Source organism: Mizuhopecten yessoensis, unplaced genomic scaffold, assembly GCF_002113885.1.
Source record: "Mizuhopecten yessoensis strain PY_sf001 unplaced genomic scaffold, ASM211388v2 scaffold715833, whole genome shotgun sequence".
Taxonomy (NCBI): Eukaryota; Metazoa; Mollusca; class Bivalvia; order Pectinida; family Pectinidae; genus Mizuhopecten; species Mizuhopecten yessoensis.
In genome coordinates, this window is record NW_018479814.1 from 5,001 (window position 1) to 25,928 (window position 20,928).

A 20,928-nucleotide genomic window follows, 5' to 3' on the forward strand; every position below is an offset into this window, starting at 1 on the left:
GGAACAGACCTCCAGCATTTATCTGCAACCATTTGCACACTTAGCTAACAAACTGGGGGGGGGGNATGCTGGTTTTCCATTGAAGCAGGTAGTTCTGCCTAATTGTGGAGGATCCAGGTATACATGTATTTCATATATTTTGATGCAAGTCTCTATGCCTATTGCTGTTTCTACTATCAAAATTATGTTCCAATCTTGTCCTTGTGTGCTGAAGTATATTTATTTCCATTTTAAGCAGTATTGTTGGTTTGTGGGATGGGTAAGGGTGCGGATAGGCGGTGGAGGTAGGGTGGGGTGGGGGCTAGAATGTTTTTGGCACAATAGAGATATAATTGTTACGTATAGATTTTTGTTTTGGTTATTTAAAGTGGTATATTAAGGAGAGAGCTTCTACGCCCGCAGATTTGTCTAATGTATACATTACTTGCTGCCTGTTAGTCATACTTTACATCCTGTATATTTACATCTGTATAGTCTTCAGCCGTCTTAAGCAGATCACAAACCAAAATATTATTCATTATCATCGTTATTGGAATGAAATGTACATGTTAGCAAAATATATTAGCCAGGAATAAAAGTCTTGGTTATGCCAAAACAAGTTCACTTCAACCTTAATGATTAAAACATATCAAACTTTTCAATACTAGCGTGCTTTAGTTGTATACAGAGTCACAGTCCTTATAACTGTGATGTAGGAGATATTTAACTTTAAGGTAAAAAGATAGAACGGTAGGCTTGGAAGCTCCGGATTGCTGGTTCGAGCCCCAGTAAAAGCAGTAGCTCATGTTATTCATATCCTGATACACAATGTTTATTTCAATTTCTCAGGTCCAACCCGACACCTCCGTAGCCGCCGGGCTGCTGGTGACCTATGTAGGATGGCCAAAATGGAAATTAGTAACGAATTTTCCTGTGTTAGGATCCTCTTTTACGGTAACAACTGTGGACCCTTCAGGGGAAATAAGCCTCCTATTGATCCCATAGACCAGTACGTGTTGGTATTTGATATTCTCTATTTTAATTTCTGTTTGTTGATTAATAAAGCTAAAGTCAGGTAATTGTGCGTATTATTAGTGATATAACTTTTATATAATTTACGGTTTTATTATGCGTGTTAAAAGTAATATAACTATAGTATGGTTATAACGTATGCAACTAGTGTTATTACTAAAGTAGGATACACGGTTTTATCATGTGTAATAATTCTACATAGCTACAGTACGATTTACGGTTTTATCATGTGTAATATTACTACATAGCTACAGTACGATTTATGGTTTTATCATGTGTAATATTGCTACATAGCTACAGTACGATTTACGGTTTTATCATGTGTAATATTGCTACATAGCTACAGTACGATTTATGTTTTTTCATGTGTGTTATTGCTATTTAGCATGTATGTTAATAGTTATATATCTGAAGTACTATTTACGGTTTTACTATGTATATTATTGCTATATAACTATGGTATGATTTACGTTTTCATTTTGTGTGTTAAAAGTTATATAATTATAGTATGGTTATAATGTGTGTTACTAGTGATATACCTAAAGCATGATTTATGATTTTATTATGTGTCTTAATAGTTATATATCTGAATTACGATTTACAGTTTTATCATGTGTGTTTCTAACGCAGTTTTTGATGATATTATTTCAAGTATTATTTTTTCTTTTTGTGTTTGAAATGTTAGCAATTCAAGGCATTTTCGTATGGCTGACATTTTATTTTATTTTTGATTTCGGCTATTAATAACACCTGAGTTACGTTTGTTATCTTTAACACTACAGTAAGGTTGATTGTTATATTTATATTTTTTCTGGCTTATTGTTGCTCCACAACATTTCTTGGGAACTGCCAGGGATGGGTCCTGGGTTCAGTCTCCTGACAAAATTGAAATAAATTAATAAATTAATAAATTAATTCAATCAAGCAAGCAGTTAATCAATCAATTCATGTATTCACTTATTCATTGTCATTCATTCATTTATTCTAATAATAGTCCATAGAAAAACATATGTCCTTATCGCCTGTTGTGCTGCCGCATATTCATTCATTCATTCGTTCATTCATTCATTCATTCATTCATTCATTCATTCATTCATTCATTCTTTCATTCATTCATTCATTCATTCATTTTTATAATATTCCATAGAAAGGCATATGTCTATATCGACTATTGATGTTGCGCTACCGTATTCACTTATTCATTTATTCATTCATTCATTCATTCATTATTATAATATTCCATAGAAAGGCATATGTCTATATCGCCTATTGATGTTGTGCTACCGTATTCATTTATGCATTCATTCATTCATTCATCATAATAATGATATATCATAGAAAGGCATGTCTATATCGACTATTGATGTTGTGCTACCGTATTCACTTATTCATTTATTCATTCATTCATTCATTCATTATTATAATATTCCATAGAAAGGCATATGTCTATATCGCCTATTGATGTTGTGCTACCGTATTCATTTATTCATTCATTCATTCATTCATTGTCATTCATTCATAATGTCTATATCGCCTATTGATGTTGTGCTACCGTATTCACTTATTCATTTTTTCACTTATTTATTGTCATTCATTCATTCATTCATTTTTAATAAAAATGTACCATATGTCTACATCGCCTATTGATGTTGTTCTAACGTATATATTTATTTATTAATTAATTCATTGTCATTAATTCATTCATTATCATTAATTCATTTATTGTCATCAATTCATTCATTGACATTAATTCATTGTCATTCTTCATTCATTCATTCTTCATTCATTCATTCATTCATTCATTCATTATAATAATGGTCTATAGAAAGGCATATGTCTTTATTGCGTTTTGGTTGTGTGCTAACGTTTTAAGTTATGCATAATGTGTGACTTTGGGTTTTTACACAATATATTTTATATATGTATATCTGTAGGTGCTGTGATGTGCATGATAGATGTCTGCATTACTACAAGACAATGTGCGATGTCCCTCGATTAAAACTGTATTTCATGAAATATAATTGGGGCATTTCACCCCATGACGGACGCCCATTTTGTCGTAAGTACTATTATAATCATCTATTACTGGTGCCATTGTGTTGTTCTGTTCTTTGGTAGATTCCTCCGATTGGTTTGCGGAGCACCCAGGGATTACATTAATCCCTGGTATAAGTTGGAGGCACTTCCGAATCAAAGTCACGTGATTCAAATATTACACTTGATAGTCTTAAAATGTCAGGTGGTACATAAATTGTGCTATAACGTTATACAAATAGAAAGGAAAAAAAGAAGAAATGAAAAATAGTTGAGAAAAACAACAACAACAACAACAACAACAGTGTATTCACAGGTTGCTGTCTGGATAACATTTTATATAAGATATTGAATGATTTTGAATGCATAGACCCAAATTAACAGTCAAATATGATGTTATACAAATGAATTGTACACGAATTGAAACAACAAGATAACTATAAAAACAACACAAGATATCACCGAAATGAAAACAAAACTGCCAGTGAACTCCAAATCCACAAAACTAGGGCAAAATATAAAAAAGAAATAAGAGATTTATACGGAGACACCTGACAAATTTCAAGGATAGTAAAACTAAAATATAACACATAGCATGTCCTAATCATCCTCAAATTTATGTCAAGAACATGGTACATCTTTTACAATAAATCGACAATTAGAATATTCGTAGACGGGTGTAAAACATGTTATTACTTTTCTAAATCACCATTCAATTTAAACTGAAAATCTGAAGATAAGATTTTGTAAACAAAGTTCAATTTTCTGATGAACATGTTTATTTCGTCCTACGGAAAAAGTAATGTCCTAGTTTTCACATATAAAGAGCTTAACTAAAGAATGTTACACAATACTTCCCTCTATTTATAAATAGACAAAATAATAATACACCCATTTTCTAATAAGTTGATAACAATCTACATGCTAAAGTCAATTTTATTTTCTACCTTATTTTTTTTGAACTGCGCATAATATATGAATTATGTGTTTTTGTCTAATGGATACGACTTGTTTTAAGTGAGACCTATCTTTTATGTTTTTGCTACTAACAATTAAATGTTTAGGAAAATAGAAAAATCGATGAAAAATAACGGCAGCCCCGCCTAACGCCCCGCCCCGAATAAAAAAGGAGAAACACACTGAACAAAACAGAATAAAGCAACTTAACAATTATATGACCGTAGGACAACCAAAGGATACGAAAACAGTAACAACTGTTTGTTAAACGAAAGAATAACGTAAGTTACTCAAGTTAACATATGGATACTTTGTTGGAAAAACCACACCAACAAAAAAGTAATTTGTCTGAGAATGCGAAACAAAACCGAAGTAAAGGCTAAGTGGCTATTTCTTCTACTTCTAAATGGTACTGACCAATTTCAACAATTTGAAGATAAAATGTCAGACGAGGAATGAAACTTGGAAAGAGATTGTTTTTAAAAGATACGAGATGGTCTAATTTGCGTTTGAAAGGTGACGGTAGAGGGCTGATTTGAATAATTCCGTTGTGGGGCTCGAAATAATGTCAGGTGGGAATTTATTCCACTCGGGTATAGTTCGAGGGAAGAATGATGCCTTTCTGGTCTTGGTTTTTGAGTGGGGAATTTGTTACGAAAACTGGTGGTTTGTTCGGGATTTTCTAACTGTAGGGATTAATCTGTCTGATATTACGATATCGACTTTCTGGTTTACAATGTTATGAAGCATGGTCAGCCGAGCATCTCTACGTCTATCTGCTAGAGGGCGCAGCTTTAGGTGGTCCAACATTTCTGACACACTGGAGGTACGATGGTTGTACCTGTGCTTATTGAGGACATAGCGCGCTGCCCTTCGCTGGACCATTTCCAACTTGTCAATATTTGTTTGGGTGTGAGGGTCCCATATTGTACAGGCATACTCAAGTGATGGTCGAACTAATGATTTGTATGCCTGTACTTTGGCTGAGGTTGAGCAATTTTAAGATGTCGTCTTAAAAAGCCTAGCGTAGAATTTGCTTTTGGGCAGATAGTATTTATATGTGAATCCCATTAAAGGTCAGATGATAATGTTACACCCAGATACTTGGCCTGACTAAGATGTTCCAGTATGTGTCCATGTAAAGTATAATTATGGACTATTGGAGTTTTGTTTTTAGTCACCGACAACACATTGCATTTGTTTGGGTGGAAGATCATTTTCCATGTATTTTCACAGAGCGCCAGTTTGTCAAGATCTTTTTCAAGTGTTTCAGCATCACTGTTTGACTTGATAACTAGATATGCAATAGTGTCGTCTGCAAAGAAACGGATTGTAGCGTTTGGACCCACAGGGATATCGTTTATAAAGTAAAGAAATAAACTGGGTCCCAAAACTGACCCCTGGGGTACCCCGGAATGGACATCGACAAAATCAGACTTCTCCCCTTCAACTACTACTGTCTGAGTTCTACCGGTCAGGAAACTCTCGATCCAGTTTGCGAAATTTCCACGTATACCATAATGTTTTAGTTTATGGTTGAGGAGAGAATGACTGACCTTGTCGACAGCCTTAGCAAAGTCCATTATGAGGATATCTGTTTGGCGTCTCTCATCAAGATTCATTGAGATGTCATCCACAAATTCAAGAAGTTGGGTTTCGCATGATCGCGATTTGCGAAAACCATGTTGGAACGGATACAATATATTATGGGTATCGGCATGGGTCATGATAGTTGAGACCACAATGTGTTCCATAATTTTGCTACAGATACCAGTTGGCTAGAATTGTTGTTTATTCATTTACGAACGTCATCGTTCATGTGTACTGCATGGTTACATTTATATTGTTTATCAATAAAGCAGAACATACATAGGCGATAGATTATTATTCCGATTCTTTTTATAGAATACGTAATATTGCTGGAAGCTATATAAAATAAACAGTATGGAAATGAACAAAATAAAAACAAACACATAAAAATAACATCAGATGATATATTACCATGTAATTAGTCTATCTATAATTAATTCATTATATCTTTTAAAACAACACAACAACAACGTTAAAAAAAAAGATGATGTATAAATGAATGATTGTTTACTCCGATACTTTGTTTATAGTTTGTAGAAACCCGTCGTATTACATTGCAATTTCACTAATAAGCACAATCAATTTTTTTCGACCGTCCTTTTAGAATTTATTCCTGTGTATGTTTCCTTTTATTAACAGATTATTTCTTCTCTGCGGGGCATTTTCTTAATTTAAGAATTTAAAAACAAAAGTTTAGCCAATTTTTTGTTAACCTTATTAGTAGTGTTGGTCAAATATAGACATCTGCTTCTCGATTTACACTTGGGAGATGGGTAGTTGTATCTTTTTTAAGATCAATGTTTAAATTACGACTAATAAAAGACTTAAATGACTACTGATAAAGCCAACACACCGTAAAAATGTTATCCATGTTTAAATGATGATATAAAACACCATCTATCATTAATGATATATTGTATAATATATTTAAACAAAACATTAAAAAAGTAGAAATGTTGATAATAATATAATAAACTACAACATTTGATCTAGCGCCCTATCTAGCTAGAATAAGCCACTCTAACGCGCTTTACAATACATATATATACAATTTATATAATCAATACAATAAGCATATACATTAATCATGACAGTTTTTGAGGAATTCGCAGGAGCTGCCTTATCAGGCGCTAACTACTAGTCCTATGTCATATGGCTAATATCTCCCAATGTATGTATGCCTTTGTGTGTACTGGAGATGTATTGTGTTCTGTTTGTAGTGGGACCGTGCTTCCAATGGTATCATGTATAGTGCCAACTCATTTTAATGACACAGCACAGATACCCCAACATCCACCCCTGACCATTTTATACTCCACCTGGGTTTTTGGAGTTGATACTAACCGAATTTCTGTGAAAGTCAGTGTCTATATGACAGAAACACCCACTTTAAACATTAGTTTGATAGTGATCAGCCAGTTTTTTTTTAGATGTAACATTATTACAGTAATTACGTATAAAACGCTGTTCTTTCCTGAATAACTGATTTCGCCCACTTTAAAAACGTGTATTTCTTGCTTTTATTTACTTTACTTTTTCTGTTCGTATTGATACCGCCTCAGTTCCTATTATTGTCTTTCGTATTGATTTTAAGCCAAGTTTTCCCCCATGTTTGTTGACCTACTGGTATATACATATTATCTATCTAACTTGGATGTAAGCTCACGATATGATTCCATGCGTTTAATTGCTTTTCTTATAATAAATAAAAAAACCTGTTGAACATGTATGACATCTGTGCCAATAAACCATAATAAATATACATAATATACCAATATATTAACCATGTAATCGTTTCGGTTTGAGACATCTGACTGAGTACCTTCCTTGTATAATATGACGGTTATACAGCTGTCTAGGTAAAAGTGATGGATATGCATAACTCCTAACATAGAAGGGAATAAGTACCTGTGAAGAAAAACAATGCCGGACTGGCTTATATGTCAGTGTTAAAATATATTGATTTTAAAGAAAATATTAAACTAATAAATAATCAAATAACCCTAGAAACACATACCATGTATCTGCTCACTGTTTGTAAACAATCAAGCTTAACTTAAGGTCGTATGCTACCTTTCATTTCATAACTGTGATTTCGGTTTGTTATCTCCTTTTATTTATTTCATAATTGCAATGATGACTTAACTTAGGATTTTTGATGTTAGCATGCTTGGGTATAGGCAACTTCGAAATTGATTAACATTTAATCGATTAGGTGTAAATGTCTGTTCATAAACTATATCTTCGGTGTGATGTGTCACGTGGAGCTCTTTTGGAAAAACCATGCTCGTAACTGTTAAGTAGCATATACATTTAATTTTGTATTGTTTTAATTACACATTCCCGACATTTCATTTCAACATATTTTATTGACTTTATATCTGTCAATTTTATTGGACATCTGGCTAGGACTATATACGTCCTTTCCAAAACCCATTACAAACATTACATATAGTCTGTCATAACAGTCCAAATAAACAGTGTAGGGGAGATAACTCAAATTTAGCTAGTGAAATAAAAATATTTTTTTTTATTAATATTCAGTCATTTACTGTTTATGTTTTGGATATTAACAATTAAATCAATCATGTATATTTGTTGACAGACCATCCTGCATACAATCCAAGGGATACATACACTTTCCCGACATTCAATTTCATATCACCTGTATGTCTGACACTTCTATTTATCCTGAACTGTACAAAAACCTGAGAGCGTTAAACGAGTTAAACTAACGTACAAAGATGTGATCATTGATCCGTGCTTGAAGAAAACATAGCATACATTGGAATTGTAATTGGTTATACCCAAGCAGCAAGGTCGTATTTATTGAAAAGTTGTGTTTCAAGCACCTAATTTCGAGTCACAACGTCAGTAAAGGACCTTTTCATAATTACCGTTAAATGTTTGCGGAAAAATCTTTGAATTCATGACGTTGTGTCATCTTAAATTAGTTACCATATATTATACATGTTTGAAATATAATCGTCCACGCTGCAGTTCCATACATAAATAATGTAACCTTATTTTTTTCAGCTCAAGGAGGTCATCCCTGTGATAGCATGTGCTGTCAGTGTGACTTGGAGGTCGTCAGATGCATAGGACATTCATTACACGCTATGTCTATGATGTGATCCCGGTTTCTGGGATGTTGATTTCATTTCCTAATCGTACCTTCAAAGACAACTTGGATTCTTTATGTGATTGAAGCTTTCATTTCATTGGCGTGCATTCCATATGCGATTTCAGCTTACAAGGACATGTATTCCATATGTGATTGCAGCTTGCAATGAATTGCATTCCATTTGTGATTTCAGCTTACAATGACATGCATTAAATAGGTTATTTAAGCTTACAAGGACATGCATTCCATATGTGATTTCAGCTACAAGGATATGTATTCCATATATGATTTCAGATTACAAGGATATGTATTCCATATATGATTCCAGCTTAAAGGGACATGTATCCATATGTGATTTCAGCTTATAATAACATGCATTACATAGGTTATTTAAGCTTACAAGGATATGCATTCTATATGTGATTTAAGCTTTAAGGGACATGCATACCATTCGTGATTTCAGCTTACAATAACATGCATTACATAGGTTATTTCAGCTTATAAAGTCATGTGTTCTATATATGATTTCGGCTTACAAGCATATGTATTCCATATATGATTTCGGCTTACAAGGACATGCATTACATCTTTGATTTCGGCTCACAAGGACATAGAGTCAATAGCTAATCTAGGCTTTTAAGGATATACAATCTTTGCGTAATTGATCCTTATATGTAATCCAAGTTCCCTTCAGTGACGTACGCGTACACTATTGATGTTATCCCCGCTTTAAGGAATGGGACATTCTTTTCTTTCAGTGTCTTCTGTATACATGTACCAATCTGTCCCAACAACCATGTTATCTTTATTCGACACCGGAAGTCGTTATTTATTTATCTGTGGATGGTCATTTAAGGTATTCTCGGATTTAGGATAATTTAATTCATGGATATCAAATGAAGATATTCTGGCAAATAGTTATTATAACTATTATATGTTACCGGAAGTGATGTAATAATGAGATATTAGGAATTGGCGTTTCTGGATGAGTTGAAAATTTTGGAACATAAATATGTATTCCTTTAAAAATGGCATGAGTTATTTTTACGAATATAAAAACACATGAGTACTCACATTTTTGTTGTAAAAAATCTGTATACTTTTTTTGAGGATTTTATTAAATGTTGATGTAAACAGGGCACTTTTTAAATGTTGTTTGTTTATTTATTTTTTAACTACATGTAATTTTAGCCAATTTCTAATTCAATGTGGTCACAATATTATATGCTGTGAAGTTGTTAATATTCACAAGGGTTTTAATTTCTCGAATTTCGCGAATGCGTTTAAATTCGATAAATTAAAACCCTTAGTTATTTTTAATGACAATACATTTTTATGTCAAAAACTTTTCAGTGAAATATCATCTTGGGTGAGTATATTTTCATATCTTACATCACAATTATAAATTGCAATAGTATTGTAAAGGTAATCTACTGTATATGTCATAAATCTCGTTGACCCACATTTTGCTGATTGCTCTAAATCTAAAAATGCTGATTAAGCAATGAATGCTTGAGCTAATGATGCTATCGTTCTCATAGCTGACAAATTTAACAAAGCGCGTAGGCAATAGAACCTTGATTAAACATTGATTACTTATATCAACACTTTATTAGAGTAGTTTAGACTGATTATTATTATTATCAATTATTTCACTTCTAAAAGTGCGCTCGAATAGGACGGCCCTGATTATGTATGTACACACTCGGTGTCAGCGAAAATACACAAAGAAGTAGACGGACCGTATATCGAGACTGAAGTTACCGATTTGTTCACCATTTTTTAACCTAGTAGCCAATTTAGAAGCCACTTCGTATGTTTTAGGAGCCAATAAAAAATTCAAGTAGCCAATTTGGCTACCGACAGCGCGAGCCCTGTTAACGCTAATTGATAATGTTCTTGAAGTACCTGTTGTCATAATTAGATCGGTATTGTTGGTCATATGACTAAATGATGCCTCACAACACCTTTAGGTTGAAGAGAAAATAAAAAATAAACAATTATATACCTACACGTCAACGACACCAACTGAATTTACGTACGAAGAAAACAACCCCACATTTTGCATCTTAAAACACATAAAATCTGAATAAAATAAACCAAACTGTCTTGTGTTTTTCTGGCATGCTTTGGTGAGTGTGATGAAATGACACATGGATTAAGTAACACAATGTTGCTTATTTATCGAGTGATCGTGAAAAAAGCAAGTCAAATTAAGTTACAAGATGAATAGACAGTTATAACAGTTATAAACAGTAACTATGTACGGGGCTGATAAAAGGTAGATAACTGTTGTATTTTTCACACAAAAAATGACAATAATAGCAGCTGTTCTATTTCATAAGGCAATACACACCATGTCAATGTGATGTTACAATATCAGAAATAGAATAACATTTTTCAACTATTTTCCTTTCCATACAGTTTTAACTTAAAGGTATACATTTTACTTTCATAGCCATTTTACATATACTTATAAACAGAAGATCTTACGTGAGTACCCATGTCATATTGAATTTATTAAACAAGTTCAACAATTTGGTATGACACCAGCCTTTAGGCGAGTGTCGTATCAAGGTATTGAACTCGTTTAATAATTCGATATGACATGGACACGAAAGTAATATTCTAAATATCAGTAGATGCATCATGTGGTATTACAAATAAAAGAAGTACCTTTAGTGGCGTAAGAATATGTTGTCACGTTATCTTTTAACAATCGCAGTACATTTAGGTCTTATTACACACGTGTGATATCATATTTATGACATGACCGTATGACATAGTAAAAGGGTCAGTTATGTGATAAATAGAGGATCTGTCATAAGTTTCCCTTCATATTAGATTTATGATACAAGTTTTAGATTTTTCTTCCAAAACTTGAAAAGTCCAAAGCGAGTATCATACATGTAATATAAAGTTAAACATATGACAGATTCTTTTTATCATATAATACAAAGTGAAGTGTATAATTGTGATCTGAAACGAATATTTTGCACTTGGCCGCCTCTGAAACGATAAAATTGAGTCCGCATCACAACGACGTGACGTCACATTGTTTGTTCCTATTCGATTGTGACGTCATTTCCGGAATAATATTACACACGTTACATAAACATTATTTATGTGATGGCTTTATGACACTGCATACCATGGTATACATGTGATAGATATATTTAAATGAGTGTATGTTTTATCAAGGATCAATACTAACCTTGTACTCAAAATTATGATTTATTGTTTACGTTTGTTAATAAGCTTAGCCCATTCAACAAAACTTTAATTATAGAAAGTGATTAAAAAAAGAAAAGAAAAAAATCCCAAACAAGTAAACAAAACAAAGCTTCAAAACAGGACATTTTTGCTGCAAAAAAGGCCATGGTCAAATTAACACGGTTGCCAAGAGGAACACAGCCCAAGAAATCTCATAGGACTTTGGACAATTGGGACAGCAGAAACAAATCTACGCAATTCCTTTAAAGTATGTAGCATCCTTATGTCTCTTACCATACCTTGTTAGATAGTAAATGTTTCCATTTCGTATGTAATAGACACAACGACCAGGATATAGATGTTAAGGTGAATTAGTGTGAACAACTCATTAGCATGTGATTAAGAAATATGGATAAACAAAGAAGAAAGCGAGTATGTAAAACACCGTGCAGTGAAACAAGTAACCATACATACGTGTTTGTAGGTTAGGAATAACATGAATGCAAGCAAGTAAGCTAGCAAGCATACTTTCAAGTACGTTAGCAAGTAGCAATGTATTCGCTCTAGTAAGAGTAACGGAGTTGTAGGGTGGTCGGGTGGTGCAGTGGATAGCGCACTTGCCTTTCACCAAGGCAGCCGGGGTTCGATTCCCCAATCGGACGTGAAAAGGTATGGGATTTCCTGCTCGACCACTTGTGATTTCTCCGGGTACTCCGGTTTCCTCCCACAATAAGACCCCGAGCACTAAAATCCGGGCCAACAAGAGTGATTAATATAAGTTGACATAACTTGTTTCATAATTGTTGTAAAATATACAAAGTTTATATTTAGTAAGAGTAAATAAATGTGTACGTAAATAATTCCTAATGTCAGAGAAGGGACAAATAAATAATGTAAGTTAATATTTAAAAAGGGGAGGGGGATGGTAATTAAAAAAACCTTATCAACTAACAATTGATAAACTAAGGCAACTTGTGATCAAAATAGATTTTCATGGATAATCTAGGCAGAAACAAGGTGGTAAGGCAAGATATATGTTAGTTGGTAGCTATTAAACAATCACGCTTGCAAATAAGCAAGTATATATGAAAGCTAGCAAGTTTAAGTAATTGTATAATAAAATAAATTAATGATTTAAAAGTAAGGTGGTGTTTCAGTCATTAAGCAAACCCTAAATAACGTTAGTGTGAAAATAAGCCACCATTTAAATACGAACTTGAGTGGACTAGTATTAATTTCTACAAAATATAGGTCACTGACTTATGTTTTGGGATAGTCCAGGAAGTCCTCGATTCCCGTTCAAAAAAATAAAACAACATTGCTGAATCACGCTTATAGTAAAACGGTTAAAATCCCAATAAAGGTATGTCCTTAAGAAATACACAGTCACACCTGAGTTCACGTATCCATATTTACAACGGTTGGGTGGTTGTTTCAACGAAAATGCAAGACTGCAATATACAGCTATAAGTTTACCTCGTCGGTTATATTGTATTTGTACGTTATGAGGTCTGAAGATAGTCTAGGATATTCTCAAAATCAATAAAAGAATGATTTCTGGGATACCAGTTTCGGATCCAAGGAAAGTGGAGTGGTCTGTGGTAATAGTAGAATGCCGTATTCATTAAATTCTCATTAGCAGCTAGTCGACCGCCAGTTCACGTGCTGCTGGTGTCCCAGTCAGATGACCAGCCATGGTCACCACAATGGATCACTAGCCATCACTTGGAGATCATCAAGACGAAAATCACAATTTTTTAAAGTAAAAGTAAGTAATCTTATATATAGAAGTTATATTATTCATGGGAGCTGGGGTGCAGTCAGGCATGATTCAGCAGCCCGGAAGTGATGTTTCTTTTTTGGGTGAAATGATGCAGTTGAAAAAGGGCAAACTATGGTATGTTATTTTGATTATTATTTAACAACTGGAGCTCCAATTTTCAATCCATTTGTTTTGTAGTTACAACCACTTGTATTCTACTATATGATATGCATTTCTACACTTCAAATTCTACTGGTAAAGTTTTAAAAGGCATTTATTAATAGACAAATCAAAAGGCAGAAAGTGCAGCACCTTGTGCTCTGCATCTTACTCCACTAAACAAGAAAATCTTAATGCGATCATGTTGAACTGGGTTGCGTTGACCTATTTTTACCATCTGAGTTACATTAAGTATGTAATGAAATAAAATACACAGAGTTGTAACTACAAGGGAAACATTTTGAAAATTAATCATCATTAAAACAAATACCGTGATTTGCCCTTTTTCAAATTTACCCCCTTATTTTTTCTTAAATAAACTGATTTATCCAGAAAGAAATCCCATTTTATTTTGATCTAAACCTAGACTTACTTTAATAAAACCTCTGTTATGGCCCCCGGAGGCATTTTAATTGTTACCTTTCTTTGTATCATATGTAGTTCTTTTTTAAGGAGGCACTGTAGTCCAGTGATAGGACGCCGGACTCGTGACCAGAGGGTTCTGGGTTCGAGTAACGGCATGGCACTGTGTTGTATCTTTGAGCAAGATACTTTACTTAGCTTGTTCCAGTCTACTCAGCTGTAAATGAGTACGTGGATTGGCAGTGCTAGAATTGTTGAATGCTAGCTGTTAGCGCCGAAATGGCGGCTCTGGCTGTATGGTCCCTCGGGAGTTGAGAAAGATATTGGCTGGTTGCAAAGGCCATATACCAATATGGACTTTTCTTTTCACATCAAAGGATTTAATTTGTTTTCATAATACTATTCATACGCTCTATGATATTACCCCCCCCCCCCTCCCAAACAAGATAATATGGATATAATAACACACAACTGTTGTTTTCTTCGTTAAAACTTTAATCCATTAAGAGGATAGCAGCATTAAAAAAAGAAGCAGCTAAAAATATATATTGTTTACCGGAAATTTTCGCCCTGTCAATTTTCGCCCTACGCCGATTAAATCCATTTCTGCCCAATGATAATTTTGCATTCGGTTGCTATGTTTATTATATCGCTCACTACTATGCGCTGTAATGATAAATTCGCCCTCATTACAGAGGGCGAAAAAGGCGAAAATGTAACTGCAGTGAAAAATTCCCGGTCTACAGTAACAGTAAGGAAAATTGTAGCCTTGTAACTACTCTAACTAATAGCGTTATACTCCAACACCATAGTATTTCTATATTGTTATACGTCCTTGTATAAAGCTAATTGATTGTTTGTATGTATTGTATGTATACATAAATACACAACAATAGAACCAATCGACCGTAAATTTAATGGTCCATTATCTAATAAAACACGCCTCTGGGCATGCCGCTTTAGACCATATTGATTAGCTTGCATTAACATTGGTTTACTTGCATTTCACCGGTGTTGCTTGTTAGTCTTGGAAACCTTCATCGCCCAACCTTTTAAAAATAGTTCATATCTGCGTATCGGTTGCAATGATTTTTTTCATTGAACGTTTTCATTATTCCATGTTATGCGTTATTTACTTAGCCATTACCTGACAAATTTCCATTCTCAAACATATTGTCAACACTAATGCATCCATGACTTGTTTGTCACAAATGTATTCCTAAATTACACAAAATCCTTTCAAATTACTACTACAGCAATGTTATCTGTCTCGCCAATTTCGACACTGACTTACACGTATGTAATTGGGTATTATTTCGATATTAAAATCGAAACAAATATCATTTTTAATTTTACATTAAGCTAACAGTACTTGAAACAAATTTTCGCACCACGTCAATGAAATAGATTCCATATCATACAAAACTCTCTTGTACAATCTATTATACTAAGACCAACAGACATTGTGAAAAATGAATAGAAGCATGTGGTTCTACAATAATGTGTACGTACGATATTTGCATTGTTTTATTAATATTCTACAAAAGCAGATATAAAAATGGAATTTATAATTCGAAATTTTCATGCGTATTCAAGTTTACTAAGAGGAATAACAGCGTCCAGTGATATCTTTGGTAAGTATCGGACATTGATACACATTACACATTACATAACATTACATTACAATACATATTACATTATATTTCATTATATTTCATTATATTTCATATTTCATTATCTTACAAATTACATTACATTCCACATTACATTACATTCCATTTCATATTCCATTTCATTTCATATTACATCATATTTCATATATTACATTTCATATTACATTTCATATTACATTTCATCTGACATTACATTTCATATTACATTATATTTCATGTATAAAATTTCATATTACATTTCATATTACATTACACATTACATTACATTACATTTCATATTACATTCCATTTCATATTACATTCCATTTCATATTACATTCCATTTCATATTACATTTCATTTCATATTACATTATATTTCATATTACATTCCATTTCATATTACATTACACATTGATTACATTCCATTTCATATTACAATACACATTCATTACATTCCATTTCATATTACATTCCATTTCGTATTACATTCCATTTCATATTACATTCCATTTCATATTAAATTACATTTCATATACTACTTTTCGTATTACATTTCATATGACATTACATTTCATATTACATTTTATTTCATGTATAAAATTTCATATTACATTTCATATAACATTACACATTACATTACATTCCATTTCATATTACATTCCATTTCATATTACATTACACATTCATTACATTCCATTTCATATTACATTCCATTTCGTATTACATTCCATTTCATATTACATTCTGTTTCATATTACATTACGGTTCATATATTACATTTCATATTACATTTAATATTACATTACATTTCATATTACATTACATTTCATATTACATTTCATATGACATTACCTTACAAAAACATTACATATCACATTTCAAATTACATTACACATGAAGTCATTTTGTACATTATACATATATTAATTGATTTTCCTATGTGATTATTTAATTACTTCCCACATATTAAGTATGTTTCAGTTTTGCTATCATTTGTTTACTTATGCTAGCACGAGTAATCTAATCCCTCTACCAAAAGCTTCAAAAACGATGTACACTGTAAACAAAAATTGATAATTGAATATTTGGAATATTACTCGTAAAACAATAATAATCAAACTTCATTAATTTGCTATTAAATACAAGCACAACTTATTTCGATTGATGCCCAATCAGCAATAAAAAATAAAATGTGATTTAATTAACATGGGAAATCAAATACTAATCGATTGTTAAGCAGACTTTAGGTCGATATAGGGGTAATCTAAGTACTACTATACACAAACATATACATAGACATGTGTTCTATTGTATTATTTATCTCTTTGAAATATTTTACAATTAAGATATAGAAAATAATATCTAGCTTTTTCAAAATTCATTGTAAGCTCTCTATAAAATAAATTGATTTCGATCATTAATGTTTAAGAATTTTCCGTCGAATTATATTTAATCTTACTAATTGACTGAGTATTTTCTCATTAGCAGATGATAATAAACTAAATACCTTTGTGTTTTTGTTCAAAATAGGAGTTTAAACAGGTTGTTCTATTTGTGCATAAAGCTATTCATATTCACCAAAGACAAAAACAGACTATAGCTTAACAAAGCTAGCTAACCGTATCTAGTATTTAAAACCCCTGTAAATATTTCGTGTTGAGGTTGTATAACTTTAAAGAACCAGTCAGCTTAACATTGGATATCACTTAGTAACTCGTCCTCTACAACTGTGCTAAATTATAACCGTTTATTCTGTGAAAATATTTTTATCGTTGTATTCTTTTCATGAAATATTTCATTTAATGTTTATGTAAAACAGCATTATGTTATATGTATAGATTCATAAGGCTGTGTGTCTAGTTGTTACGTCCGTTAAAATAAATAGCAGAACAACAAGAAGAGACAAATACAGAACGATCGGCAATAACAAGGTGATACAAAAGCAGAGATTCAGTAGGGTATACTGCTCGTTTTATTGTATAAAGATAACAATGCATTTGGGTGCCCAGGTACAAGGTCAAAGTTGTTCTTCATTTGAACCCACCGACAAATAATAATCCTTGCACCATTTAACGGGTAGATGTTACGAAGTTGAAACATGTTACAAATTCCTCCCCACAGGAACATTACTGCTGTAGACGGTAACTGCTGCCGACGAAAGATGCTACGGAGATCGTCATTTACGTTTTACTGTATTGGAATATCCATCATATTTGTGTGGTACGTACTGGCGATAATGGGTAAGTACATTTCCGATCACTAAATATATGTTCATTTCCATGCGTTAAGACAACAATGTTGCAATCCAAGTGCCCATACTTTATAATTTTTAATAACTGGTTCTTAAATATATTTATTTTAATGTCTGCAATATTGTTTACCCATAAAACGTCATCGCGTGCTGCATATTATGCAAATTTCTAATGACAATTTTGTACCGACATAGCATCTAATTATGATGCCTTGTTAGGTTTAACATGAAGTAACCCCCATCCTCACCATTCTACACATATAGGATATAACACATTTGAAAAATGTCAATGTAAGTTTGTGCTTAAATAGGAATATTATTGGTATCCCGTTTAATATTTGTTTTGTATGAAAATAGGGCTCGCATTATAAGAAACTCTTGCACCACACCTGAGATTTTTATTTAGTACATTTGTTTATATAAACAGAGAGCCACACTATGACTCTCAACATAAAATTCAGATAACATGAACAAATGATCGAATAACTAGTACATACCCTTATACCGATATGGCAGTCAGTTATAACTATATTGACGCAGTTAGTGTATTGCTGAAATAAACAAACACCTTCAGGACTAACATTTCACTACAAAAGGCTGGAGGAGAAACAGCGGAACCAAAAATAAAAGTGAGTAAATACTGGTACAAAACCCATACACTTTATGAAAATGTGATTTCCCGTTTTCATCGCACTGTTATGTACGGGTTAAGATTATAATACTAAAAGACTAAGATAGCAGGGATTCTACGGTCACAGAGCACAGAATTAAACCAATGAATACTTTTTTTGTTTTGAGTCTCGATTGCATTTAACATTTTAAAGATGATGCATTAAGGGATGAATTAGGTTATTGGTGAACAGGTATTTATTTTTTAATTTCTTTTGATAAGGTTTCTCCCTTTTCAAAATAAATATAGGAAAAGAGAAACAATTGCTATTATAGCTTTGCAAGAGGTGCATGAACATTTTTCACGATTAGTGGAAAAAAAGAATGATATAACCTGATGATTTTTTTTTGTATTACAGATGCAAAAACGTCTCTACGAAAAACACAAGGGCTTCCATTTCAATCATATCAAGACAGCTACTCACACTATCCAACTAAAGCCCAAAGGACGAAGGAACAGCCGTACACATTCAAAGATACGAAAAACATGGAGATGCACGAACGAAAACTGAAACTTCAATCATGGTGTAAAACATTTCAGGAAAGAGACCATGACAGTAATATAGAAACTACTCGAACTTTCTTCTACTCAAAAACAGCAAGATTTGGCGTATGTAAGGCACCAAAGACCGGCTGTTCATTCATGGCCAAGTTTTTCTTTGCACTGGAACCACAGATGTCTGTAGTGAAAGCGTTCACTATGGATCGGTACGAGGTTCACAGCGGGGCCTATGAATATGACGAGGACTTCATGTTTAAAACTCTGAAGAAGAAAAGAGCGTTTACCGCCGTCGTGTCACGTGATCCATTTACGAGACTTTTCTCGGCATACATTGATAAAGTATTTCTGATAGGAAAGCTCAATAAAAAGTTTGGGTTAACGTTGAGATCGCGTTTATATGCTACGCAAGAAGAATCATGTGGTTACGACATTTCTTTTCAAGGATTTCTTGACCAGGTGGTTGCTATGGCAGCTAATGGTGAGTATGACGAGCACTGGCTTCCGGTTTCTAATCTGTGTAATCCGTGTCATCTCCGGTACGACTTTATCTGTAAAACGGAGACTTTGGACAGTGACTTATATCAAATAGTGGAACAATTAAATCTTTCAGAAGAAAGAAAAGAGGCGATAAAAAATAGCATAGCAACAGAAAAAGAAAACAAAAATGAAGTAATGTCTCTCATTAAAACAACGATGTATGACCATAGACGCTTTAAGAGAGAATGTCCAAACGTTCTCGATTTAATGGAAAAGACATGGAAATCGCTTCAAATCCGTGGATATATCCATGAAGCCTCGCCCTTTCCGAGGGAAAGGTTCTGGACGACGAGAAAAGGAAAATTGAAAGTGGGTAAGATTAATGATGAGGATTTGATTAACATTGTGTATGAAGAGTTCCTCAATCGACCTTTGACCCCAAAGCAGATGACTCGTCAAAGACACAGGTCGTTGGTGCGGGCATATCTTAACATCAAACCAGATACAATCAGTAAAATTCAGAAGGTCTTTGAATACGATTTCTTTCTTTTTAATTATGGTTTAGAACCCCCAGGTGAAACCAAGCATTGAAAAAGTCGATTTAAATAGTCAGATTAAAATAATCTTACAATTATTAGTGCTATTGCGAATTTTTTTATGAATTAATTACAATTGCGATTTAGTCTGGGAGAATTGCACACGTCCGGATTCAACCAATCACTTGTGATCGTTTATTAGACGTGTCGTTTACAATTCAAAATAATTTGAACGTTTAATTAAAAACCTTAATTTTTATAAAGAAAATAAACATGTTTTACGAACCAGCATATAATAGGTCAAACGAAGCTAACCTCGTATTGAACTTGTGTACCCTTTAATTAATCTTAAATATAAGTCAGAAATTTCATTGAATCATGCTTGGTGGATAAATGACCAAATTCATCAAGGAATTTGAAAATAAACGGATTGGATGAAAGAGGCATTTTCTTAAAAATATTTCATGCGACATATCATACAATCAGATTAAAATCATCTGTTACATGGCTTCGCCTGAACATCTGAATGTGCCGCGGTCAGGGTCACGTTCAAGTGACCTTTAGAT

The 20,928-nt window shown here is 33.0% G+C and overlaps 2 protein-coding genes across 2 annotated transcripts in view; both read left to right on the forward strand.

Moving 5' to 3' along the window:
- LOC110441292 (phospholipase A2 Scol/Pla-like) overlaps positions 1 to 9,850 on the forward strand; it is a 13,772-nt gene extending 3,922 nt beyond the window's left edge. The window contains exons 2-4 of the mRNA XM_021484404.1: positions 829 to 988; positions 2,946 to 3,070; positions 8,629 to 9,850. Coding sequence (XP_021340079.1) covers positions 829 to 988; positions 2,946 to 3,070; positions 8,629 to 8,726 — 383 coding nt within the window. The 3' untranslated portion in view covers positions 8,727 to 9,850. The remainder of the gene's footprint in view (positions 1 to 828; positions 989 to 2,945; positions 3,071 to 8,628) is intronic.
- Positions 9,851 to 18,015: 8,165 nt separating this feature from the next.
- LOC110441291 (carbohydrate sulfotransferase 13-like) lies at positions 18,016 to 20,503 on the forward strand. Its single transcript, XM_021484403.1, has 2 exons — positions 18,016 to 18,167; positions 19,207 to 20,503. Exons 1-2 carry the CDS (start codon positions 18,026 to 18,028, stop codon positions 20,415 to 20,417), a joined length of 1,353 nt encoding a protein of 450 aa, XP_021340078.1. The 5' UTR covers positions 18,016 to 18,025; the 3' UTR covers positions 20,418 to 20,503.
- Positions 20,504 to 20,928: the final 425 nt, after the last annotated feature.

Excerpts from the sequence above, each read along its gene's own strand:
- LOC110441291 (XM_021484403.1), top strand. The coding sequence starts at position 18,026 with ATGTTACAAATTCCTCCCCACAGGAACATTACTGCTGTAGACGGTAAC. Across the intron at positions 18,168-19,206 it reads GTACGTACTGGCGATAATGG|ATGCAAAAACGTCTCTACGA; the intron begins GTAAGTACATTT and ends TTTGTATTACAG.